Source organism: Arctopsyche grandis, chromosome 1 (genome assembly GCF_051622035.1).
Source record: "Arctopsyche grandis isolate Sample6627 chromosome 1, ASM5162203v2, whole genome shotgun sequence".
NCBI classification, from domain to species: Eukaryota; Metazoa; Arthropoda; class Insecta; order Trichoptera; family Hydropsychidae; genus Arctopsyche; species Arctopsyche grandis.
The window spans coordinates 11545915-11571004 of record NC_135355.1 but is presented as its reverse complement, the minus strand read 5'-3'; the positions used below and the strand labels follow the sequence as shown (position 1 = coordinate 11571004).

General features: G+C 32.5%; 1 protein-coding gene across 2 annotated transcripts in view; it reads left to right on the top strand.

The window, feature by feature from the left end:
- ko (Stork-head domain-containing protein knockout) overlaps nucleotides 1-25090 on the top strand; it is a 160515-nt gene that overhangs the window by 116388 nt on the left and 19037 nt on the right. For both annotated transcript variants that reach the window (XM_077429465.1, XM_077429458.1), the window contains exons 5-6: nucleotides 881-1065; nucleotides 16497-16692. In XM_077429465.1, coding sequence (XP_077285591.1) covers nucleotides 910-1065; nucleotides 16497-16692 — 352 coding nt within the window. In that variant the 5' untranslated portion in view covers nucleotides 881-909. The remainder of the gene's footprint in view (nucleotides 1-880; nucleotides 1066-16496; nucleotides 16693-25090) is intronic.

The window sequence follows — 25090 nt, the reverse complement described above, 5'->3', positions numbered from 1 at the left end:
AAATACATCTTAATAACTTAACTCTAAAATTTTATATTTAACTTATATGTACTGTCTCTCACAGAGGTGTCTCCTCGCACCTCGCAAGAATGCATCCATGGTCTTAGAAGACCTGATGTACTCAAAGAGGGTTTTACTTTATCTATGTATGTACATACATATATACGAAATAACAATATATGGAAGTTTTGTGAGTATTCGAAAATTCGAACTCGAGATTTTGATTGATTCGAACTTAGAATTGATCAATAATCACGTTTTCATGATTCAAGATTCTTGTATTATTGTGATGAAAATAATAAAAAAAATCATTAAATTTAATAAACCAGAAGTGGGATTTCTTCCTCTAAGAAAAGTCAAAAATGTTGTGACCACACGATTTTATCCACACCACTGAAAGTATCAAGCTGAAAATTTATTTTTATATTCCTTATGTACTAACTTGAGTTGATAAGGTTAGCATTCGTAAACCAGAATAAGTAATTTTTTTTTAAAACAATATTACATTATTTTATTTTGACCTTTTAAATTTTTTATATCTTCTTGATATTTTAGGTTTAAAATATTTATAGTGATTTTAAGTAATAAAACAATTTTGAACAAAATCCGACAACAGGAAGTAGAACTTTTGTCTTGTGTAAGTTTCCCTACATTGGTATCGAAAATACTCTCACAATGCCAGTATGTGTGAAGGTGTATGTATGTATGTATGTACATACATATTTTTCCTTACCGAATTTTGTTTTTTATACTTTTTTATATTTCTCAAATACATAGAAAAAGTCATGGGTTAGTGACATCCGGATTTTTTTTTGTCTTTTCATCTTCTATGTATAACATCTTATGGTCGACTAACATTCATTAAATGTTTTATTTTCAGATATAGATTATGAAATTCAGCAGTTGTACATGAGTTCGTCCAGGATGAGCAGCATTAGTCCAGGTCGCTCTGCACCTCAGCGTTGCCAGCTGATATTACAGAGATGTGTCGCCATACAACTGGCAAAGCCCGGAAACGCACCAGACGATTTCTGGATGTACGATTCCGGCTATCTACTGTTTCAAGTGAGTTGTTTTTTTTTGTTTTTTTCGCATTTTTTTCGGTTATGACCTGGTGTTTTGTGTGCCACGATCGATTCATAAATCAAAAAGTATTACGAAATGTGTACATGTATGTATGTATGTATAATATGCATGAGCATCGAAGCCCGTTATGTGAGTTTGTTAAATCGGCAACTGCGAGACCCACTGACTCGCCATTAATGAATGGAAAACTATAAGTGTTATTATAATCGGAAACATCCCGCTGACTCACACCCGTTTCAGTACTGGAACTGGGACAAATTTCTCAGGTGGTATTTCCAGTGTTTAAATATTATTAAGTCGAAAGTATTTATATAGAATTCAATTAGATTTTTCTCACCTAACAATTACATAGTTTTATTAATCTAAATAAGCACCACTGGAGTCGTCACATTTTTGGCAGTTAATTATAAGATTATTTTTTACAAGACTGTAATAAGAATATGTCCTTAAGAGGATTTTTCAAAATTCAAATTATTTTCTGAGATATACATATGTAGCTGCTTTAGTGACGTGGCATCTAACCGGCGCGTTTTTTACTTTACCCGAAACTTTAAAGGCGATTTTCTCGAAACTGCTTTTTTCGAGACGGTTGACATGATATCTCAAGTTCTACTGAACCAATTTACTTGAAATTTGGTGTGAGCCTTCTATATACATTACCCTATCGCTCGAACTAAAAATTCAATTTTACTATTTTTAAAAAATTCAGAAAAGTAAAAAAAAAACTGGTAAAAAATGGTCTTTTTATTTCAGACAGCCGTTATTTTGCAAAAAATAATTATTTTGACTTTTCCATAGTTCGGGCGATTGCAGTATTTGTTTGAATTAAGAATTAATTTGTTTTTTTGAAATCAAATTATTAGGAGGGTTGCAGTCGTGTCAACCAGGGCGCGACATTTTTTTGAGACTCCTCACTTCATCAGCCTGTAACTTTTTGAATTTTAAATTTTTTCCTTTGATTTTTTTTATGTATTCTTCAAACTACTTCAAACTTCAAATAAATAGTTTGTAAAATAATGGCTACTAAAAATATTTTTTGTTTTTTTTATTGCACCTGAAAAAATACCTACAATTCATGCCTCTAGACTAGAATACCCCCTTGGTAAACAAAATTCTTGAATCCTGGGAAGTTTCAGGACTCTGAAATCACCATGTCTCGAGTCCCGAGACTTTGAATCACTAGTATACATACATATATCTACATATATATACATACATATGTACACACATATATGATATTACATTTTCATATTAAAACTTTTCAACCTAATACATATTAAAACTTTAAGTTCATTTTAATCAAAACGTACATAATAACTCAATATAATGAATGTTATTATGTCAGAACTCTATTAATGTATACTATTGAAGAAATTCATTGAATTTGACTTGACGACTGACTTGAAAATTATACTTTACCTTTGATATTGAAAAGCCAGTTGGATCATACATCTATTGTTACTTTACTTGTATTTAAGTGTTTCAAATCAACGCATTGAGAACTTCTGGATCAAATCGTGCGTGTCTAAAACTGTACGTCGACACTAACGGACCTTCGCCACTTAAAATGAATTGCTAAAAAAATGACATAGAAAATAGATAGATCGTACTGAACGAATGAATGAAAACGTAGGCCATTTACTTCTTATTCGTCAGATGAATAATCACTATGTAAAGAAAGAGGAAATGCGGTGCATCGCTTATGATGATTATTTGATGCTTACTACTTACATATGTAGATAACATATTTGATTGGTTATATGTCATATAACAAATCGCAGAAATCAATACGTTGTCTATAAGGAAAGAAAGGCGTCTAAATTCGAATCATTGAACGGAAATCGAATTTCAGATTTTTCCAATGCACTCAGAATTGTGATAATCGCACAACTATTTTTATAAACTGAAGGGACCTCATTCGATCACACAAAAATATCCCTTATCGTAAATCGTTTTTTTTACTTTATCGCTAAAATAATTCAGAAGTTAAATTAAACGTTCAACGATGTGAAACACTCTCACTTTCCTTGCACATTTTTGCGTATGAAAGATTCGAAGCCTTTTACTTTCCTACACTCAAGTTCATCTATTGTACTGATTTTTTTTTTTTAGAAAAACGTTTTTTGACGTTTTTCATTCTTAACAGTGACACATGCAAATTTTTACGTGTATGTCTATTTTTGGTATTTTTTCAGTCCATTTTAAGTGCTTCTTTGTTGTACGTGGATTCTGTTCGTCCGATGCGCGGTCACGTACGATTCGTATTACAACTTTTCTGCGTGACCATTATTTGCCTACAGTTGTGCGCAATTTCAAGTGGTTCTAAATCGTAAAATAAAATGGCCCTAAAACACTAAAAAAACTTACTATGAGTTTATAGTCGCAAATATTGTGCACTACTCACTTTATTATAAACTCTATTCATATAAACCAGCAGCATATGATGCTTTCGAAGAAAGTGGTCTCGGGTTCAACTCCACCTTGGATATGTTGTTCCAGATCGATCTTTTCATATTAAAGTTTGCCAATTTATCTGATTTTCATTTCATTATCTCAAATTTCGCTGATTTGTATAAATACTGCACATTTGTACGTAAATGTCTCTCTGGACGTTAATCGTTGTTTATATTTGCCTTTTATAACACTTACAATACTTTTGTACAGTATTTGATCATAGACGTCGTGTTTAATGTAAATATATGGGTGTATACCTGTATATATAATTAATAATTCTTAATCTGTATACCACACTCGTCGCTTTGAAGAAATCTGTTAAGGCGAGTGTGCATGATTGGTTGAAATAAAAATATTATACATATTATATTGATAACATTAATATAACCCTCTTACGTTGCGTAATCGAACTGAAATGTACATACATACATATGTATCTACATATATGTAAACTTTAGGCATAAAGTTAACTATTTGTAGATTATATCAAATGATCGTTTTTATATGAAATTTAAATTCGATTCCTCTCGGATCATATTTATCAAATGCCATCGAATTAATGTTTTCATAGTAACGTGATGATGATATTGCGAAATTCTAAACCTATATATTAATAAGCAAGGTTATAAAACCTAGATATTATTATTACGACTCATCTACATCTATATTTATATAAATTATTTTAATGTCACATACATATGTACTTTCAAATTTTCATGCTACATGCATATGTATGTACATTTTACATAATATATTTGTAGATGCTTAAATTTAACTTCAAAATCGCATGTTTGACTTTTGATGCACTAAAGATGCGCAACACGAACTTCTAACAAGAATACGTATCTAAATATAATTGGCACTATAAGGCTATTCAGTAATTGAATTAAATAATAGGCTTAATACTATGCGTGGTTTTTTGCGACCAAATTTGTAATGAACATGTATTTATTTAATTGAAGAGGCTTAATAGTCGCACAACGTAATTTGTATTATGGTGTGTTATAATATAATACTATACATATGTACTTTATTGTAGTTATTATTCCAAGGCTTGTATTTTACTGGTAAGTATTTTAGTATATTTTTGTCAGTATTTATAAATGGCCAATATTTACATACATACTCGTAAATTAAACGGCCAGTATCCATAGATCAGAATACAAGTGGTCAGTGTAAATAATAAAAAGTCAGTATTTAAATATAAATGGTCAGTATTAATGTTAATTGGTAAGTTTTATTTTGACGAATGGCCAGTATTATTTTTTGATTGGTATCAACACAACATTGGTACGATCTTGATAGACATTTCCATCCAACAGGCATTGCTGTTTGTTGCAAATGTACGCCAGATTTTTAAACTGTCCATTTGTTATTTATACTGATATTTAATAATATGATATTGACCATTTTGTAATAAAATACTGGCCAAAAACTGATTTATGTATGTATATACTTACCGAAATTTATTAAAATACTTGGCTATTTAATTTGTTGCCTTATTCTAAATCTAAAGCTAATATTCGATGCTAAGATTGCAGCCGGAGTCAGAACTTATTTTCAATAATACTATATGTAGTAAACGTAAATTTTGATTTAATTTTTTATCTTATTTTACTTTTTTATAAACATATTTTATGTATATGTTACAGTGAAATTATAATTTCAGTGGAATGTTAGTGAAATACCAACTTAAGATTATTTTATAGAATGCTTTACGATTAAAAATTGAATTGATATTACGTACTATGAAAGTAAATTTTCTGATTACGACGACCCGAATGGCACAATACATTCACCCCAAACTAAACGAAACACACATATTTTCATCGAAATAATTATGTATTTCATATATAATAATCAATAATCAATAAAAGTATCTCGCTAGAGAGAAGCATCTGATACGATTTGGCTTTTTTTGATGCCGCATGTGTGATTGGACTAGATGCCGAAGCAAACACAAAGCCAACACTTATTTATTTAAGGTTAGGTTAGGTTAAGTTAGGGTTGGTTTTATTTATTTATGGCTAATTTGTTAGGGTTGGTAGTACGTTGTAATTCGAATTCGTACGTTGTAATTCGAATTACAAATTCACTGACAAATTCGACAAAAATTCAATTTGTAATTATATTTGAGTCAGTGAAATTATAATCGCACTAGTGAAATTATAATTTCATTGACAATAACAGTTTCACTGCAACATATAAACCTGATGAAAAAACGACTTTTGTCATTACCTGATTTTAAATTCAATCAATTATTCCTAAATTAAATCGATAGAGATGTAAACTGCAAATGATGATCGGTTTTGTACATATGTATGTATGTGCATAAGTATGATTTTATATCTCACAGATCGATGGATACCAATATTCCACGATATGTTAGCCATATTTTTTCCGAAATTTTACACTACAAAATGTATCATGACATTTGCTCCAGCACGTTTCAAATTTTTTCCTTCGATTTTTGATATACATACATATGTACATGCCCAAACACGTCTGTTGCGTAAACAGCGCCAAGGTTGATAATTACTGGCCAAACACGATTATGGATGTCTACCGATATTGAGGGCAACCCATATTATGAATTATGAAATAATACACAATAGATCCTAAACTATCAATATACTTAAGACTGCCAGGAAGAAATTTGAAGGTCGATACTGAATTTCCTATTCGTCTGTATAGGTTTTTTCCTTTTGTTAGATCGAATCGAACAATGGCCAATTTGTGAGAGAATCGAAGCGAAAGGCCTCCGTTGATAATAATATGATTAAATTTTATTAAGCGAAACCTAGCGAAGCCTACGAGTTGCTTAGTGAGAGTGATGGACCATTACGATTTTGCCGATGGCTTGTACAATTTCGCCAAAGTTCATTGTACCGTTGAAATTAGTTATTCTCATCCTGAAAAGGTGCTAAATTTTCAGCATCACTCTTTAGATAGACTGTTATGGTGTCGCAATAATTTGAGTTCCCATAAAAACGTGATTGTTTTCGCAATATTAAATATCCATTAACGCTAATCGCACGAATCGCAAATTTTAATAAACGAGAAGCGACAAAGCTTTTATAATTCAATTATCCACGGAGGCTTCTAATTTAGATTAATTACATGGAATTAATTCGCAAATCTGTTATATGTGTACGATAGTTGGTTTGAGATAACCCATTTTTTCGACACTTGAAATTTTAAAAGTTTATTTTTCAAAAACTTCAGAGCTTTTCTTCTGAAAGCCAAATCTCAAGTGAGAAGAAAATATGCCGAGAGCTTTCGACGAAAATGGGTCGCTTTTGAATTGGTCTTAAAAGCTTTCGTTTGCACATTTTCACTACATTTCTCTTTAAATTTTAAGACGCTTTTTAATTTAGCTCTCAATTTGTGCTAATTAAAGCTTACTTTTATAGAATTGCAAATATTAAATTCGAATACAATACAATTTAATCAAATTAAATAAACTTACATTTTGTATCCATTTAAAAAAAATATGTGTAGCTTATTAAACATCGGATGTACATATATGTAGGTATGTAAACATTTTCAATCCACATCCTTATTGACAAAAGTTCGGGGCTTTTTATATATATGTATGTACATATGTACATACCATCATCTTAAATGGATCGAAAGAATTTCGTAGGGATGCTTAGAGGTCTACATAGTTTATTTTAATCTTTTTAATAATTATGTATTTATTATCTTCATCAAAATTATTTTTTAACCAATTGGACCCTAGCTGCGGTGACATTTTACTTCCACTCATCATTTGAAGTATGTATGTATGTATCGGTATAATTAGGGATTGCAATACCAGTATACCGGTTTACCGGCAATTCGACAAAATTTCGCCATCGGTAATTACCGGTATATTTAAAAATACACCGATAACTATTTTGTCGCGAATTATGTACATTTTATTGCATAATAATATTACATTAAAAATCGATGCAAATGGCGTATTGTGGATTAGGTAGTCTGAATTTCGTTTATTTTCAGCATTATTGAACGACCTATATACATATGTCATTGTTATATACATGCATATGATATGAAGAAATTCTATGTAAACTTAAAAATAAAACACTCGAACGAAACCAGTATCTTTTCAAGTATTCTCTTCAAATGTTTCCGTTCCACTCGTATAGTAGGACAAACATACAATGAGTCAAAGACAGCTTTTTCAGTTACTTTTTTCAAAGAAAAAGTAGCAATGTATACAATATAATAACATTCATTTGGTTAAAACGCAAGTATTATGAACTACGGTAAAAAAAATCAATGATTGCTTAAGAAGTCATCAAAGGAGGCAATGCAACCCCCCATCAATTATTATTGAATTTTCAAATACGTACATATGTATGTACGTATGTGTGTTCGTTGTTGTTTTATTGTTCGCGGTCATAAAAAATGTATAATTTTGATCATAATCGACTTTTTTACGATCCGTATTGAATAGTAACGTTTAAAGCGCTACCACGTATTGTTATACTTATTTATTATTATGCTCATAATCGTAATCGTATGAAATGTCACTAACGAAATACCCTGTAACAATCGATCAATTCATATGTAAAATTATTATCACAAAATAGTGTTACTACTATTCGATGACAGTATCTTAGATAAGTTGGATATTTGGAAAGTTTCCCAAGTGTCATAACTTATGCCGACTATGTATCTGTCGGTTTGCGCAACGCTTACAATAATAAAATTGCACAAACGTCTCCAACAATTTTCAACGATGAGCGATTGAGTGACGATGTGGCAAGTTGCCGCCAATTTTTCAAATGATCGAATCGGCCATTTCACGGGCCGATTAACATTAAAAGCAGCATCCGCACACTGTCGAGATTTAATAAAGCGTTTCGTGTTCTTCGAGCGTGAACAACGCCGCGCTCTAAAGGTTCATTTCGACGAATCCCAACTCACTCTGATACACAGTATTTCCATAGCTACATATATGCATACATATGTATGTAGGTATAATACTATGTAGTACTCGTGTTATTTATCACATTGTTTTCTGTAGGTATTCTACATGATCTCGTTTAATTGTCACATTCGCAAATATTTTTAATTCTGATTCGTCCCAATTATCAATTTCTTCCCGTATCTCTGCAGTAGTAAAATTGCATTCTCTGGAAAAAAATATGTGTCATTATCCCAAGGAGTCATATACGACTCCGTCGACTTTGATTTTTTTTTTTCAGGAATATGAGATATATAAACGCAATTTCTCTTATGCATATTATACAATAAGTCCTACTGTATTAGAAACATAAAGATAAATAAAAAATATGTAAAAATAAAAAACTTACGTATGTTTTCTCTTCGACATATAACTTTGGCACTTTGATTGATATGAAAATTGTTTTATGAGTAAAATTAAAAAATATTTTGGCTAATATTAATAAACACTTGAGACGAGAAGAATAAGAGGCGACTTAATCGAAGTCTTTAAAATAAGTCGAAAAGCGCTCGATGTTATTCCCTCAAAACTCCAAAAGGAACTGATTTAATTTCGTGTGACTTTCTTAAAATTCATCACCAACATCTAACCAAGCGTAACGAAAGGTTTTACGGCCGGCCTGAGTGATCCCTTCATTTTACGACGCAAAATTGTAAAATGCCGTGAACGACCGCGCTGGCATACATCGTGTAAGTTCATAACTGACCGCGTGGGTTCAAATGGGTTAAAAATATCATATTATTTTTATATTTACATATACATGTGTTTTTATGAGTTTTATACGGTCTCAATTTCTCCGAGTGGTGCGACAAATAGGCTAATTTTCGATTTCGAGATCTGTAACATTCAGTATTGATGATTCTTTCTCGTCGAGATAAGTGCGGCTCCCATTGAATTCAAGGTATTCTTGGTCTTTTAAAAGACGTTCCTCAAATTCCAAGTTTCTTACTTCTTCACCGCATATGTAATTCACCGCGAGCATTTCATAGCGAAGTACTTCAATTACGAAAATGTGTGGAAAATTGTTTTGCAGATTATGCACTTGATTAGACATGCCAAAACAGCATCATATTAAGAACTTTTTAGAAGAGTTGTGAGTTAATGACGAAACAGATGATTATCCCAGAAATTTATCCCTATGGTGTGTTGTTAGATGGCTGTGAAAAACCTGAATGTGACTCTCATTTACCCTTATACATACTATACGTACATATTCTTTACTGACATATAATATATGTATGTATGTATGTAATACTCACGCATTAATCATTAAGATGCAATTAACAGGAACAAAAATCGAGAGTCGTTGGATTTTATGAATCCGACTTCGATTCTGCCAACAATATTTCGTCTCCACGACTCACATTTCCACTTCGACTCGACGATTCCGATTACACTGTTCGACACGAAAAATGTTTCAGAGACGAGATATGACTTTTCTTATAGAATTATGCCCAGTGAACACGAATCTCGTAATAAAAAATGTTGATTGGATCGAGATTCGGAGATATATGTGTTTTATAAATCGCGCGATTTTTCTATATCTTGGTGTTGTTCGGTCGATGTCTCAAAATCTGTCAATTTCCTGTTCAAAATGAATATTGGAATCTATAGTCGGGTATTTTATCTTTCATTTGTAGTACTTTTCAACTTTAAAATCTCTTCAAGTAGTCATCCAGTTCAAATCAAAAGTCAAAAGTCCGTATTTTCACTTGGGATTTTTTCCCACTGTTATTACTATTTTATATTGAGTATTTTCTATTGAAATATGTTTATTGAGATAGTGTTCTGACCACACTATTTTTTGTTTTCGTTTAAAAGGGTTAATTGGAAGTGTGCTGAACTTTAAATCGGTAAATTTGCGAGCAAAAAGCTCGTACTAGTGTTTACTCGTATTTACACGAATCTGAATTGAATTAATAGGGATAATATATTAAATTATCTTTATATGAGAATTAAATAAAATTCCACTTAGAAAAATCATATCTCTAATATTCTTATGGATTAATAACAAAAATTCGTTTATTTTATCGAGGTAAGCCAGTTATCAATAGTGTAAATGAACAACGAAGAAACTTCATCTATTGTTACTACGTACATAGATAAAGTAATAAATTGAAACGATTTTCAAAAGTGTATGCTATTTTTAAGTATATAAATATGTATGTATGTACTATGTATGTATGTGTGTAGAACAGATGCAATTCGATTTATTGTTCATTTCCAATATCAAATCACGTTCATATTTTTTTAATACATTTAAGTCACCATACGTGACTTACATATACTTATTAATACACACGTATGTATGTACATACATATAAAAGCAGTGAGATTTATTTATTTTCTATGTAAAAAGTTTCGCAATTACTGATTCACAGAGAATAGTATTATACGTACACAAAACGAAAACGCGACAAATGCGTCCCCCCGCACACACATGTTTCTCATTACCGCATCTCTTTACCGATGCAAGTCTTGTTTTGTATTTTGGAGGGGGTGTTGGTGGTAGTATCGAATTTGCCCCACGGAATGGGCACCGCTGGAATCTGCAGTTATTATTGTCGAGGGGAACGATAGAAACAGTCGTACCCGACGATAGGGAGTGTTTGTTTTTTCTCCCCTAATGCTCGGGGACGGGGTTGAAGTAGACATTTATTCAGAATATTCTATGGCGTTCCGTTTGATAGGATTTAAACGAGATTAACACGCTGCGAACCGGACGCGGTTTGCACAACTCGCGAACGTGACTTTCATCGTGCAATTTTAACCTTTTCGCTAACAGGTGGGGCTTAGAATGCGACCTTGCCTGTCAAAGGTTGGCCTTTCCATTCCGAGATGAAAAAAAATATGGGAAATTCTCATAACGGACTCTTTGTTGGAAATGTTGGGACCTATCACGAATTACTCGATATTTTGGACAAATATTTTTTTTTTCGTTTTATGTGAGAGGGTGCATTTTATTTACTGTCGTATTCTTCCACGAACGGGGCACCACTTCTCGGTTAAGTGCAATATTTTTAGTGGTGCATACCTTCGAACCCCCTCGCGTCCAGCTGGTCCCCACTGAAATTACCCAGATGTTTTCAATTTGATTTCGACGTTCCCAAATGAGATTTTTGTCTGATCGAATATATTTATGAGGTCTTATAAATCATTTTTTATACAATAATGTTTACATGCTAGTTTAGTATAATACATAGAATCTCTCCTCCAGGTCTGACACGGATAACAGGTATTGAAATCATGTGATATGAAGTCCATAAAGATCAACAAAATTTTCAATTTGTTTAATGAAGCGCTAGCTATTTTAATTTTTTTACTCTTTTTTTATAATCGAAAAAAGAATATGAAAACAAAACAGTGAATTAATTTGTAAGGTCATGACGGATTTCCTTATTTTATCCCAAATCCCATTAATCATGTTGACGACAACATATCCTGTATCTATTATTTCCTGTCATTTAGGACGATTATTTTTTACTCCGGTTTTCTCGAGAATATGAACTCGTTTTTCCGACTTTTTCATTTTATCACGTAAAAAAATATATATATACACACAGTGGTGTAGTCGGGCAGAGACAGGTGACCGCCCTGGCACTTTGATTGATATGAAAATTGTTTTATGAGTAAAATTAAAAAATATTTTGGCTAATATTAATAAACACTTGAGACGAGAAGAATAAGAGGCGACTTAATCGAAGTCTTTAAAATAATAAATAATCGTCATAATTGTCATAACTCATTACGTTCAATGAAAACACTCATCTTAGAGGTCACACTCTCAGACTCCAAAAAGAAAACATAGATAAAGTAAAAATCGAATAAATTTATCAGATTCCTTCTTTTCAAACCGAGTGGTTATAGTTTGAAATAACCTTCCCAACAATGCAGTAAATTCTGAAAACCATAATATTTTTAAAAACAAGCTAGAAGCTTTCTTAAACTTGAAGATTTTTGTAATTCTTCTTTTCCAATATCTTTTCTATATTTTTTCTTTTAGTTATTATGTTACTTATTATTATGAAGTTTTTAGAAAATATAAAAAAAAACATCATAATTTCAACAACATTTGTTAATTAGCATTTAATTTTTCTTATAAATATTTTAAACTCCAATATTAGAATACATATTTTACAAGTGATGAAAAAAAAGGGGGGTCATAAAAATTAATATGTTAGTTACACTAATTTATCCAACTGGTATTATTAGTTACATTAATTTATCCAAGATACTAATGTTAATCTATTAATCTATTTCCGGAATCTGATTGTTATTCCCTGGATTGTTTGAATTTCTCGGATGCATCGCACTGAGTGAGATGGATGTTTTCGTCACGCACCATATTGATTTATTCTCGTTGTCGGCATGAGTAACCGGAGCCAGTTCCGGTACTTGACTCGCGCGAAGGGGAGTTTTATTTCTCCCTTTGCTTTTCGCTACGACGCCCATTGTTGGTCCATATTTAAACCCGAAAACTATCATCTCTGGACACGGGCGACTTCCCGTCTTAATTACCTCTTAAAACTTCTATTTCTTCAGACGCCATTTCCTGTCTGAAACTCACCCCGCGTAACTCAGTGCAAGCGTCCAAGATTTTTCCCATAACGTGTCACCGTCAACGCTTACGATATGATAAATCGATTAGGGTGGGCTGAAAGGAAACGTTTTGTGTCTTGTGCAGTTTTCCCCTCTGGGTCGTCGTTTTCCCATTTTCCGATCGCACGACACGCGTCTCTATACAGAAAACATCGTCAGGGGAATATTTTATATAAATGGCGACATCGTCTTTCAAGTAAAACCGCAGACGGAAGATTCATTAATGTGACATGAATATCTTGTCATTTGTTAACAGCATATTATATTAGTATTCGAAAGTACATGTATATACATATGTATATATAATATCAATCAACGCTTCAGTGATTTATATTGTAATATAAAATAAATGATTACATCCAGTCATCGCTGTTGATGACTGGATTCAATAACGCATTTTTGTGAAAAAAAATGTAAGAATTCATTATTTTGGAAACATATTTCGAGAGCAATTTTAATGAATTACTTGCACTTTTTTCTTTAAACATATAATATATAATTAGCATTAACATGCTCGAGACTTTACAATAATGATTTGATTTTTTAGTTTGTTTTATACATACACCATTCCGTATAATTCTTACAAATGTATTATGAAATTACTGATATGGTATGTGGTTTGATTGATTCGCATACAAAAGCCATTCTAAAAATGTATATCATTAGCATTGTAATATAACTTGATCCGAACTAGTCTCAATTTAAAATAAACCGCATTCAACAAACGTTCCTGTGTAGATATGAATATAATAGTAATATTTAACCATTACCCACGTTAGAAAGTTACCTGCAAATGTGTATGCAAATAAATCTTTAAATCCCCGCAATTACACTACAATCAATTAGGATATACTCAACGTACACATACTGTAATAAATAGTATCATAGAGCCGTTGAGCAAACACGGCCAGCCCACGTCGAGTGAAAACCTGGTCTGGGCACGCGGTAGTAATTGGTCTGGGCTCCCTAGGCCACCGGGCAATCTCTAGTCCAGTATCTGGCCACTTGGGATTAGTGCCCGGTTATTAGAGACTGTATCTGAGGCTGCTTAGGCAAATTCGTTATTTTATTGGCCATTGTTGTTGCTGGACCACGGTGTGCCTTTCCATCAACTGTTTACCTACCACGCGAACGCTCCGGGGAAACCAAACTACCATATACCAAACTATCATACCGCCACTACAAAAATGGCCGAATGCCGATATAAAACGTACAGAATGGATTGCTTATTATTCAGCGAACTGTGCAAATTTCGAATTGGTGCATATCTAAAATGTCCGCTCGCTAGGCAACTATTTGTCTATATTAATAATAAATAACATTTGGTCTGAATTAAATTTAGCCAATTTCGTGTCGTTCGTTCGCTTTTCGGAACGGTACATATTCTCGACAATCGTGAAAAATTTGAAAATCTTGACTTTGTGGCTGTTTTTATGGGAAACATTATGGCGTGCGAGTCGCGTTAACATACAATGAAGGAAACGTCGAGGCGTGCGAATAAAATTTAACCTCACAATGACATTTAACGTTTGCGAAATAACAGTGAATGAATCGATGATACTCACTACTGTGTCACGTCTGATAATACCAATTGTGCAATTCGACTAACTGAAAAGTAGTTGTGATGAATCAAAACGATGAATCGCTCAAGACCAGTGCTTTCATACAGTGGGTTTCCATCCAAGAGTTTTCCCGACACCTTTTGTTCAAATTTTAAATTCACATATGTATGTATAACATAAACGGGTCTACGTGACGAGACAGAATGTTAAATGACAGAAAACCCAAATATCGGAAGGCAAAGATCGAAAATCGAAAGATCTTAAGTCGAAAGATCAAAAAAAAATGGTGCATGGTAAACGGTACATACTCACATAATTTGCGCGAGCAGGATACAATAGGAACAAGAGGAAAAGCCTGTTCCTCTTGTTCCTGTTGTATCCTGCTCGCGCAAATTAAGTGAGTATGTACGTGAGTATGTACCGTTTACCATGCACCATTTTTTTTTTGATCTTTCGATTTTCGATCTTTGCCTTCCGATATTTGGGTTTTCTGTCATTTAACATTCTGTCTCGTCACGGAGACCGAACATAAACATCACATATACATATGTCAAGTGTCGAGCCAAAAATGTATTCTTGAATTACCTACATATTCGAACTGGGATACTTTTGAGAAGAAATATGGGATTTGGCATTTTCTTCATATTAGATTTGGATTATTGAATATTTTCTTGTCATTTATTGTTCCTAAAGTAACTTTTGCTAGTACCGTATTAGTAGAGACGTATTTTTTTCAATTTTTGCATTTTAGCGCTTTAGAGCATTCTTCTTCTTCTCAATGCCCTGTCCGCATCCGGACGTTGGCGACCACCTCGTCGATTATTTGAAGATATCATATAAGTTAAGATATAAGTAGATAAGATATAAGTTTTGTTATTAAAATATAAGATTCAAAATACAAAGTTACAATTAAATTATAGTTACTGAAATATCTTTCAGCATCCACACTATTAACCGGACACCAAATTGATCTTAGAGTAGCATAACCAAACTCTTCATATCAAATCTTTGTTGCCATCAATAGCTAAAATCTATCGTTTCATATTTATATTATGGTAACTTTTGCCTTAAATATTTATATTTATTTGTATTTTAGCATTTTCGCATATTTTACGAATTTCGCATTTATTGGCATCTGTTCCGAATTTCAGCATCTATCGTAAAATACTAAAAATACGTATTAATTTTTTATTTTTTTTGTTGGAAACCCGTTGTTTTGGGAATTGGATGACACCACTATGAAAAACTCTCTTTCACTCTTCAGAGTAAATTTCAAATACATTTGAAATCTAATTAATTCCAGCTTTAAAACCGCAATACGAATATAATAATATATGTATAATAAATAGGTACATATGTATGTAAATACGAAAACAATAATTTCTCAAAAAAAATTGGGAATTCCTGTCTAAAGACATCTCGATAGCAATTCCCGTCCAAAAATTCTCAATAACTGCTATTTTTTTTATTCCATAGTGATAATAATCATCAATTATTGAATTCGAAACGGTTGTCTTCGCTCGACGTTTAAACGACGTTTTCATAATAATTACTATGATGAGCACAGAGTGTACCAAAAATTAGCGGCCACTCATTTTTTTCATACCTTCATGTCGCACTTTTTGTTACACTATTACGAAACTCGGTTCAACATTAATGACCCCGTGGTCGTGATTCATATTGTAAAAATTCTCAAATGTAGTAACGGCCTTTTTTCACACATGACGATTTCGTCGACGACTTAATGTAGGTATATACATATGTATATAATTTGAAAATTTTATTGCGTATTTATTTGACTAATTTTTGAATTTTTTCAGGGTTTCCTGTCTGCAAATTCGCAATGTTGGTGGGTGGGGTCTTTAGGTGCCGCATGCAGAGCACTGAGATATGCAGGTTACGTCGCTCCAGGATTATTGCTGGTGGCTGGAGACCCCTGTGCCCTCGAGGTGGTCAGAAGTGCTTACTCTAGAAGTGTCCTTAAACCGCCACCGAGTTATCTCATATGTGGTCTAGGTACGTACAGTTTAAATCATTTTTCATTCATTTGATGCATAGTCTGCTTTACGGTTGACGTAGTAGTAAAAGCACAACATCGTCAATACTATCTAACCAACCTTGAACGTTGGTTAGTCCGGTTTTTGCTTGTCTTTCTTATGCCGTGCGCGCAATTCGTTATGCAAGATGTGCTGTTTATTTTTTAGGTTTTGTTTCACTGTTTGCGCAATATTAGAAGACGTCGTAATTTATGCAAAAGATCACCTGTACAGCATCGAATGTTATCCGTATACTTTAGCGGGTGTTTTTAGAAGAACGTTCGCTGAACAAATATCCCTGATTGCAATGTCAATACGACTAGTACACACTACATACATACATACATACAATCAATGTATGTATGTGATTTTCAACGAAAAGCTTTAGTATTGTAAGCAGTATTTTGAACTTCAATGAATTTCTATGTTGGTAAATATATTTTATGTAATGTATATATAATATTATATAATATATGTATGCATAACATAATATATACTTACTTCTTATTTATGATTTTGTTATGATCGATCAGTTTTGTGTTGATTTACATACATATGTACAGATGTACATACATATGAGCCGTGATATTTGTAAGTGGCGTAAGTCCACTTTCCTTCATTTCGAGAAATATCTTTCCAAACATTAATCATAATGTTTTGCGTTTTATTTTTATTTATTTTTATTTTACATATATACCAGGAAGGCCTTACAGGAAAATCCCAATGCGCCTTCCTGGCCAATTACAAATACAAATGCAGCATTTTTTATTATAATTCGTTGAATTGCGAGACACTGAAAAAACTCGCAAATTAACGAGACATCTATGAATTGTACATAAATTCTTATTGTACATCCATCAAATTTCAAATAGTGGTGACATAGTAGGTAGGAAGGATTTTTAGCCAATTTTTTTTTCCGGGAACCGTTTCAACAATGAAATCAGAGAAAATTGGCAAACTCTGATAGGAAACGATCAACCTGGAGTCACAAATCCAGGTCTGACCAACAGCATACTCTGAAAAATTCATTTTCATTCAGGGATAGAACCCGGCACCTTCTTGACGGTAAGCAGAAGCTTAACGTCCGAGCTATGCTGCTGGCATTTAAAATATTTTAAAATACTGGTGGCTTATAATAAGTTTACTCTTCATTTCCAAGATTCTGGACATAACGAAAAGTAGTGATAACAATTTGTGAATTGAGTAAAACTGAAATAGTGTTTTTGGATCTAAAAATTGGACAAGCTCAAAAGTATTTGAAAAATTCTAAATATCGATTTTCAGTAAACTTAACTAGTATTGAATTTGTATACGGGTTAATAACAATGAAAATTAATGAGTGTGCTTTTACAATTATAATTTCATCTACATTGTCACCCTAGATAAAAGCCTAGATAATTATTTAAACCTCTCACAAATGTATTCTACATACACATACATATATGTACATATGATATTAAAAATATAACTGTATATATAAATAATACTAAAATTTTTTGAACGTTGCGAAAAAACGAGGTCACAAAAAAAGCAATTTGCTAGTGCAGATGTTAAATAATAATAAAAATGATATTAAATTTGAATTTGAAATATATTGCACGTATGTTAAAATGTAATTGTCGAAAGCGTTCAATAACTGTACAACATATTGTTAAAATGCGTGAGAAAATATGCAATAAATCCAATTCAATACAAGAAAAGTGTGTTAATTTACTTCGAATCGAGCTTTAGAGGAAAATGCTGCAGATAGGATCATTCGCCGAAATTAGGGTCACCATAAATCTGGTTAGTCCGACCGTCTTATCTGATCTCTTTATTTGGTAATCCTTTGTTTTGTTATTTTTTTTTTGCTTTATGATTTTCTCCTGCTTAGAATGGCGAAGGTCTGCATTTCCGTTACCCGGATTTGAACTTACGATCCGAAAGTCATGCGCTTAAAGACCTTCGCGAATGTGGTACATCCATATTCACCTTAATTTTTCGCAATTGCATATTCAGGCCGCTTATTTTCTTGTTCACCTGTACTTCTACGGTCACCTACAGCCAGTTTAGAATATCCGCACGTTTACCAACGTGCTGTTAAGTCTTCTTAATCGTACATATGTAAATTTGCTCAGTTAAAAAAACGGTGCTCGGAGCGGCGTGAGTCACCGCTCGGAACGGATCAAAAGATGTGCACCGAGGGGAAAGAGCGGTGCGGGGGAAAGGTAGTTATGTCGACGATAATGAGAAAAGACCGTGAAATTCACGTTTGACCCGGGTCACAACGGGTCAAACGTGATTTTTTTTAACGACGAGGGTCAACCAAAATTTGGGAACCGACGCAGATGTCCAGATAAAAGTTTTTCATCTCTTGTCTCCTTTTAACCCGCATGTCCTTTTTAGAAATGAATAAAAAACATAGATATAGTAATAAACTTATGCATATGTAAACGGACAATGAGTATATGCATATGCCACAGTCTTAGCCAGGATTTTTATGTGTATTTTGGAGATTTTTTGAACACCGTTAGTCCTTTTGAACTGAATTGTAGTATCGGTTACTGAAACGTTTAACGATACGACGTAAGTTTTTTTCAAAATTTAAATTGATCGGAAGTGGTACCTCGCCTTATAGATATCCTATTTATTTTTGGTTTTTGTATTCTATAACCTCTCAACGGATTTGACTGAAAATTCTTTAACATTAATAGAAATTATAAATTTTACTCACAATTTTTTACATCAATCGGAATTATTATTTTTACCCTAGAGAACCGAGGCTTTTTCGGTTTTATGAGAAACCTTTGAGTGTATTGAACTGAAATTTCATATCTAGAAGTTTAAGTTTAATACTAAGCTATATATAAAATTTACCTCTTGTTCGATTTTTCTCCCTATATTTTTTTCGGACCTTTAAATACGTTTGCTCATCATATGAATGTCTAGTATAATCCTTGTATCAATGTGATGAAAATAATAAAAAAAACAACAAATTTGATAAGCCGAAAGTGGGATATTTTAGTCTCAGAAATGTCAAAAATGTTGTGACCAGACGACTTTTCCCAACCACTGAACGTCTTGAGTTGAATATTTATATTTGTATTATTTATGTACTTCGAAATGACAAGGTTTTGGATAGAATTTGTTAACCGGAAACAGTAATTTTTTTAAAACAATATTTCATGATTTTATTTTGACCTTTTAAATTATTCCAATCATCTTGATACTTCATGCTTATAATATTTATGGTGATATTAAGTAGTTAAAAAGTTTTGAATAAAATCCTACAAACGGGAATAGAACTTTTGTCTTGTTTGAGTTTCCCTACATTAGAGCTCAAACTTGTATCAAAAATGTCATCATATCGATATGTGTGAATCTGAATGTGTGCGTCAACTGAATTATTTAAGGTTATTAAAGGTTGATAGTTCATACTCATATTGATTAGAAACAATTATATTTATTGTAATTAAATTTTTATATAGTTTTTGGTGGTCATAGGACTGCTCACGATATTAAGTAGGAATGTTAAGCAGTAAGTGGATAGGGTAAAACTTAAAGCCTGCACTACAGGCCTTCAGCCACATTTTATTGATTTTATTTTTGTTTACATTTTTACCACATATGTCATGATGACAAATGTGGTTTGTCAAACTGTACCCAAAACGTACATACGTACATATGTATAATATATATGTATGTATGTATGTAAATTTCGGCCAAACTCATACAAATGTATGTACTAGTGCTTCCAATCCCGGAAGACTACTTCAGCACCGGGATTGCGGTACTGGGAATTTCCGATCCCGGAATCCCGGTGCGAGCACCGGGATTTCAAATGTATAAGAAAAAAAGTTCAATTGCATGTTTTCATATTTGAAAAACGTTCAATTGCATTTTGCAAACTCTCCCGATGTTTCACGCAAAAATACTACCATATTGGCTTACTAATTTTGAAAGTTTGGCTACATTCTTTAAATTTAAATAAAACACATCCGAAAATGTAATCAAATAAAGTAAAAATCATCGCTTTGATTCATTAATTCGTTTTTTACAAATAGTTTGTACCGTCTAGTAATAATTCTTCGAAAAAATCCATCTAATATTTTTGATTTTTAAATGCTTTTTATTATTACGAAATTATGTTCACAATACATCTTATATCTATTTTAATAGCTACTGATCTACTGATCATTTTCTATTTTATAATTTAATTTAATTTGGTTAGTAATCATAGTATTATATTATTCTAATGTTAATCTACAGCATAATAGGAAAAAGAGCTCAAAAACCTATTTACAGTCCATCTAATATAAAAAACTCCATTTAAATTTACTTTATGTAAAAAATTAGTTTTATTAGACTTTAAAAATTAGACTTTATCTGTGTATTTGAGGAATATAAGAAGGATAAAAAACAAAATTCGATAATCGAACATACATATGTACATATACGTTAACACATACCGACTATGAGCATTTTCAATCCAAATTGAAAACAAATGTAGGAAAACTTACGAAAGACTAAAGTTCCACTTCCGAAAAACATAAAAAACCTTGATTCTCTAAATTAAAAGTACTACCTTCGTTTAGGAAAAAAATATTAGGGTATAATATTAATAATCTCTATTACAAGTAAGAAATTTCAGTCTGATTTAATGAGTGGTATGGGAGATAATTTAATTCAAAAACTTAAAAAGAAAGAGGACACCTATAAGGGGAAGTACCATTTCCGGTCAACTTAAGAATTTGAAAAAAAATTACGGTGCATCGATAAAAATTTCAGTAACCTATACTAAGTGTCAGTTCGATAGGACGAACAGTGTTCAAAAAATCCCTAAAATAAACTGACACACAATAAACATACAGATACTCACATTTTTTCTAGATCACGAAAACGTGATCAGTGGTTGATTCTGAGTTCAAATCAGTTGAAATATGCTTCAAATATCATTGCGGTTGAGCTCAATATCTGCGAGACAATACAAGGCCGTTCATATTATTTCGTGGAAACGGCAAGCCGGCGTCGAAACGGGTGGCAAGCAAATGGACTATGACTATCATTACTCACCCCACCATTGTTCATTATATAATGTTGTTTCATGTTTTTTTCCATATTATATTTGTAAAAATAATATTTTTAAAGCAATTTCTGCCAGCACCGTAATCCCGGTATTCAGACTAGTTTCAGCACCGGGATTCACGGTACCAGAAAACACCGGGATCCCGGGATTGAAAGCCTTAGTATGTACATATATGTATGTATACTAAATTTATATAAATTTATAGCGAAGCGTAATAAATCCGCAGTAAATTACATATACGAATTCGCAATGCGCCACTTTGAGACTCGTCGTCAATGAAACCGATGATAACCACAGGAGATATTACCATCTATCTATATCCGGTATTCGTTTGTAACACACACGATATATAGCCTCGTTCGATTCTCTTACAGGCGTATTTCGATATTTTCCCTTGTTAGGCGATATCTTCAGCTTCCTGCGGCTAGTTTTGCAGATGCGAGAATGGCGTGTCCATTGTTTTCTGGCTTTGTGGGTCTGAGAACGCGAAAATCGGGCCAACCACCTTCGAGCGATAGTATTGTGTACGTAATTTTTGCAATTTTCGACGTGCGTATATATGCTAGAATTCACTTTTCGGATATGTGACACACTTTTGTAAACATACATACATATGTATGTATGTACATACATATATACAGCGTGGTATTTTTTTGGTTGAATTGATAAGTTGTACCTTTTTCTGGGATATTTTTCTGTAAGCGGTGAACTGAATGAAGCTAAAGATATTTTATTGTTTCCAGTTCACTATAAAGGTCGTTCGCGTTCTTCTTCCGTTTGTTGTTTTTGATGGTGTTAAACAGCTGGCCGCAGTTGACGGGTTCAAATCGATGAAAGGAAAATAACTGTTATGTTGTCGGTGATGTTTGAATTTAGATGACTGGACCGGGAAACTTGTCTTAATAAATTGCCATTGCAAAAATTTCATGTATTATCCAGAGTACCTTAGACAAATCAAATAAATGTATAGGAATTTTCATTGACTTAAAAAAAGCATTTGACAGCATTTCCCATAAAAAACTTGTATTAAAATTAAAAGAAAATGGCATTGACCTCATAGCCCTTAAATGGATAGAAAGCTATTTAACAGACAGACCTCAAATTGTAAAATTAAATCAAACATATAGTACACCACTTACAAGTATATTTGGCATTCCTCAAGGCACGGTCCTCGGACCATTACTTTTTCTAATATATGTAAATGACATTTTCCAACAGAAAATAAAGGGTGATTTAATCTCTTATGCAGATGATACTGTATTATTAGTAAAAGGCCAAACTTGGGAAATAGTTAACAAACTTGCAAATGAAGATATTAATACTTTGAAATCATGGTTTGATAATAACCTACTTACACTTAATGCAAAAAAAACAACATATATATTATTCTCATTACAAAAAATACCAATAGAAAAAGTTAATATTACAATCCATGATGAAAAATGTGACTATGTAAACTGTAAACTACATGATCCTGTTTGTACTGTAATCAACTCTTCTTCTGAAATTAAATATCTCGGTGTTATCATTGATCAAAACATGAAATGGACAAGCCATATTACAGAGCTAGTAAAGAGAATAAGGAAATGTATATATATATTTGTTAGGTTAAGAAATATTTTAAATGTGAAAATAATAAAAAATGTGTATTATGCCCTTGTCCACTCTCTGCTTATCTATGGAATTATAGGTTGGGGAGGATCCTACAAAAGCAATCTAAATTCAGTAAAAGTTTCGCAAAAAATTATTATAAAAGTAATACTTAAAAAAAACTCTACTTTCTCGACAAAATCGCTTTTTAAACTATTTCCAGTACCAAATATCGATGACATATTTAAGCAAGCTTCCATTATAAAAATGTGTAAAGAAAAAAATAACAAAGAATATCAAGAATTTTATAAACTAATGAGAAATGGAAACCAATTTATCACACCAAATTTTAAAACAACACAAATGCAAAACCATTATATTTTCCAAGCCATAAATAACTATAATAATCTCCCTTCTGAATTACGCTGTATTGTTAACCAAACAGAACAAGTAAAACAAATTAAATACTTTTTCAAAAAAAACTTGCACTGAAAAATTTTAATGTAATTTTTATATAAAAAAATATTATAATAGATTTTAAGAATTTATAATAGAATCGTAGCTCCCTTATCAGGCACAAGAGCTACTCTTATCTGATAAGGAATACATGTCCAACTTTGTAATAAACATTATATCCTGTAAATATATGTATATGAATAATAAAAAAAAAAAAAAAAAAAAAAAAAAAAAAATGTATTTTACAACAAATTCATATATCTACATGTATATATATGAACATAAAGTGAAGTGTTACGAAATTTTTTAACGCTGAAACATTGCACGGAACTAGAATATGATACCCACGCCCCTCCCCTACCCTTCATAAAGTTAACTAGTTTCTAACTTAGCCTGTTTCTCACATGATGTACATGTTTAAATACATGGGAATTTTGCATAAGTTATTTTTACTACTGTAGTATACAGTGGTGTGCCAAAATGGATGGACTTATCCGGATTTATCCGTTTATGTGTGCGTTAGAACGAGACAAAAATATTTAAATTATAGTCTATTATTTAAAGGTTAGTCCTTCTGAGAAATGCAAAGACGATTGCATTAAAATAGCTGTGAAACAACTCCTGAAGAAAATGTGTAATTGGTGAATCATCATCATCATTTACAGCCATTCGCCATCCACTGCTGGATGAAGGCCTCTCCAATACGCTTCCACTCGTCTCTGTTTTGCGCAACACTCATCCATCTCATTCCGCACATTTTTCTAATTTCGTTCACCCATCTTCCTTGCGGTCTTCCTTTTACTCTTTTGCCTTCTCTCGGGTACCATTCAAGCACTTCTTTTGTCCACCTTTCGTCCATCCTCCTAGCTACGTGACCCGCCCATTGCCATTTCAATCTCTTCACTCTATCCACTATGTCCACTACCCTTGTCATGCTTCTCACCCACGTGTTCCGCTTTCTGTCTTTCCTCGTTATGCCAAGCATACAGCGTTCCATACTTCTTTGAGTGCATTGGATTTTATTTAGCATCTTGGTGTTCAGTGTCCAGGTTTCACATCCATACGTCATCACTGGCAAAACGCATTGATCAAAGATCCTTTTCTTCAGGCAGAGTGGCATTTTTGATTTAAAAACAGCATTCATCCGTCCAAATGCACTCCATCCTAATTTCATACGTCTCTTTATCTCTTCATCTTTACTACCAGACATGTCAATTATTTGACCTAGATATAAATAATTATTTACTACTTCTACTGGTTTATCATC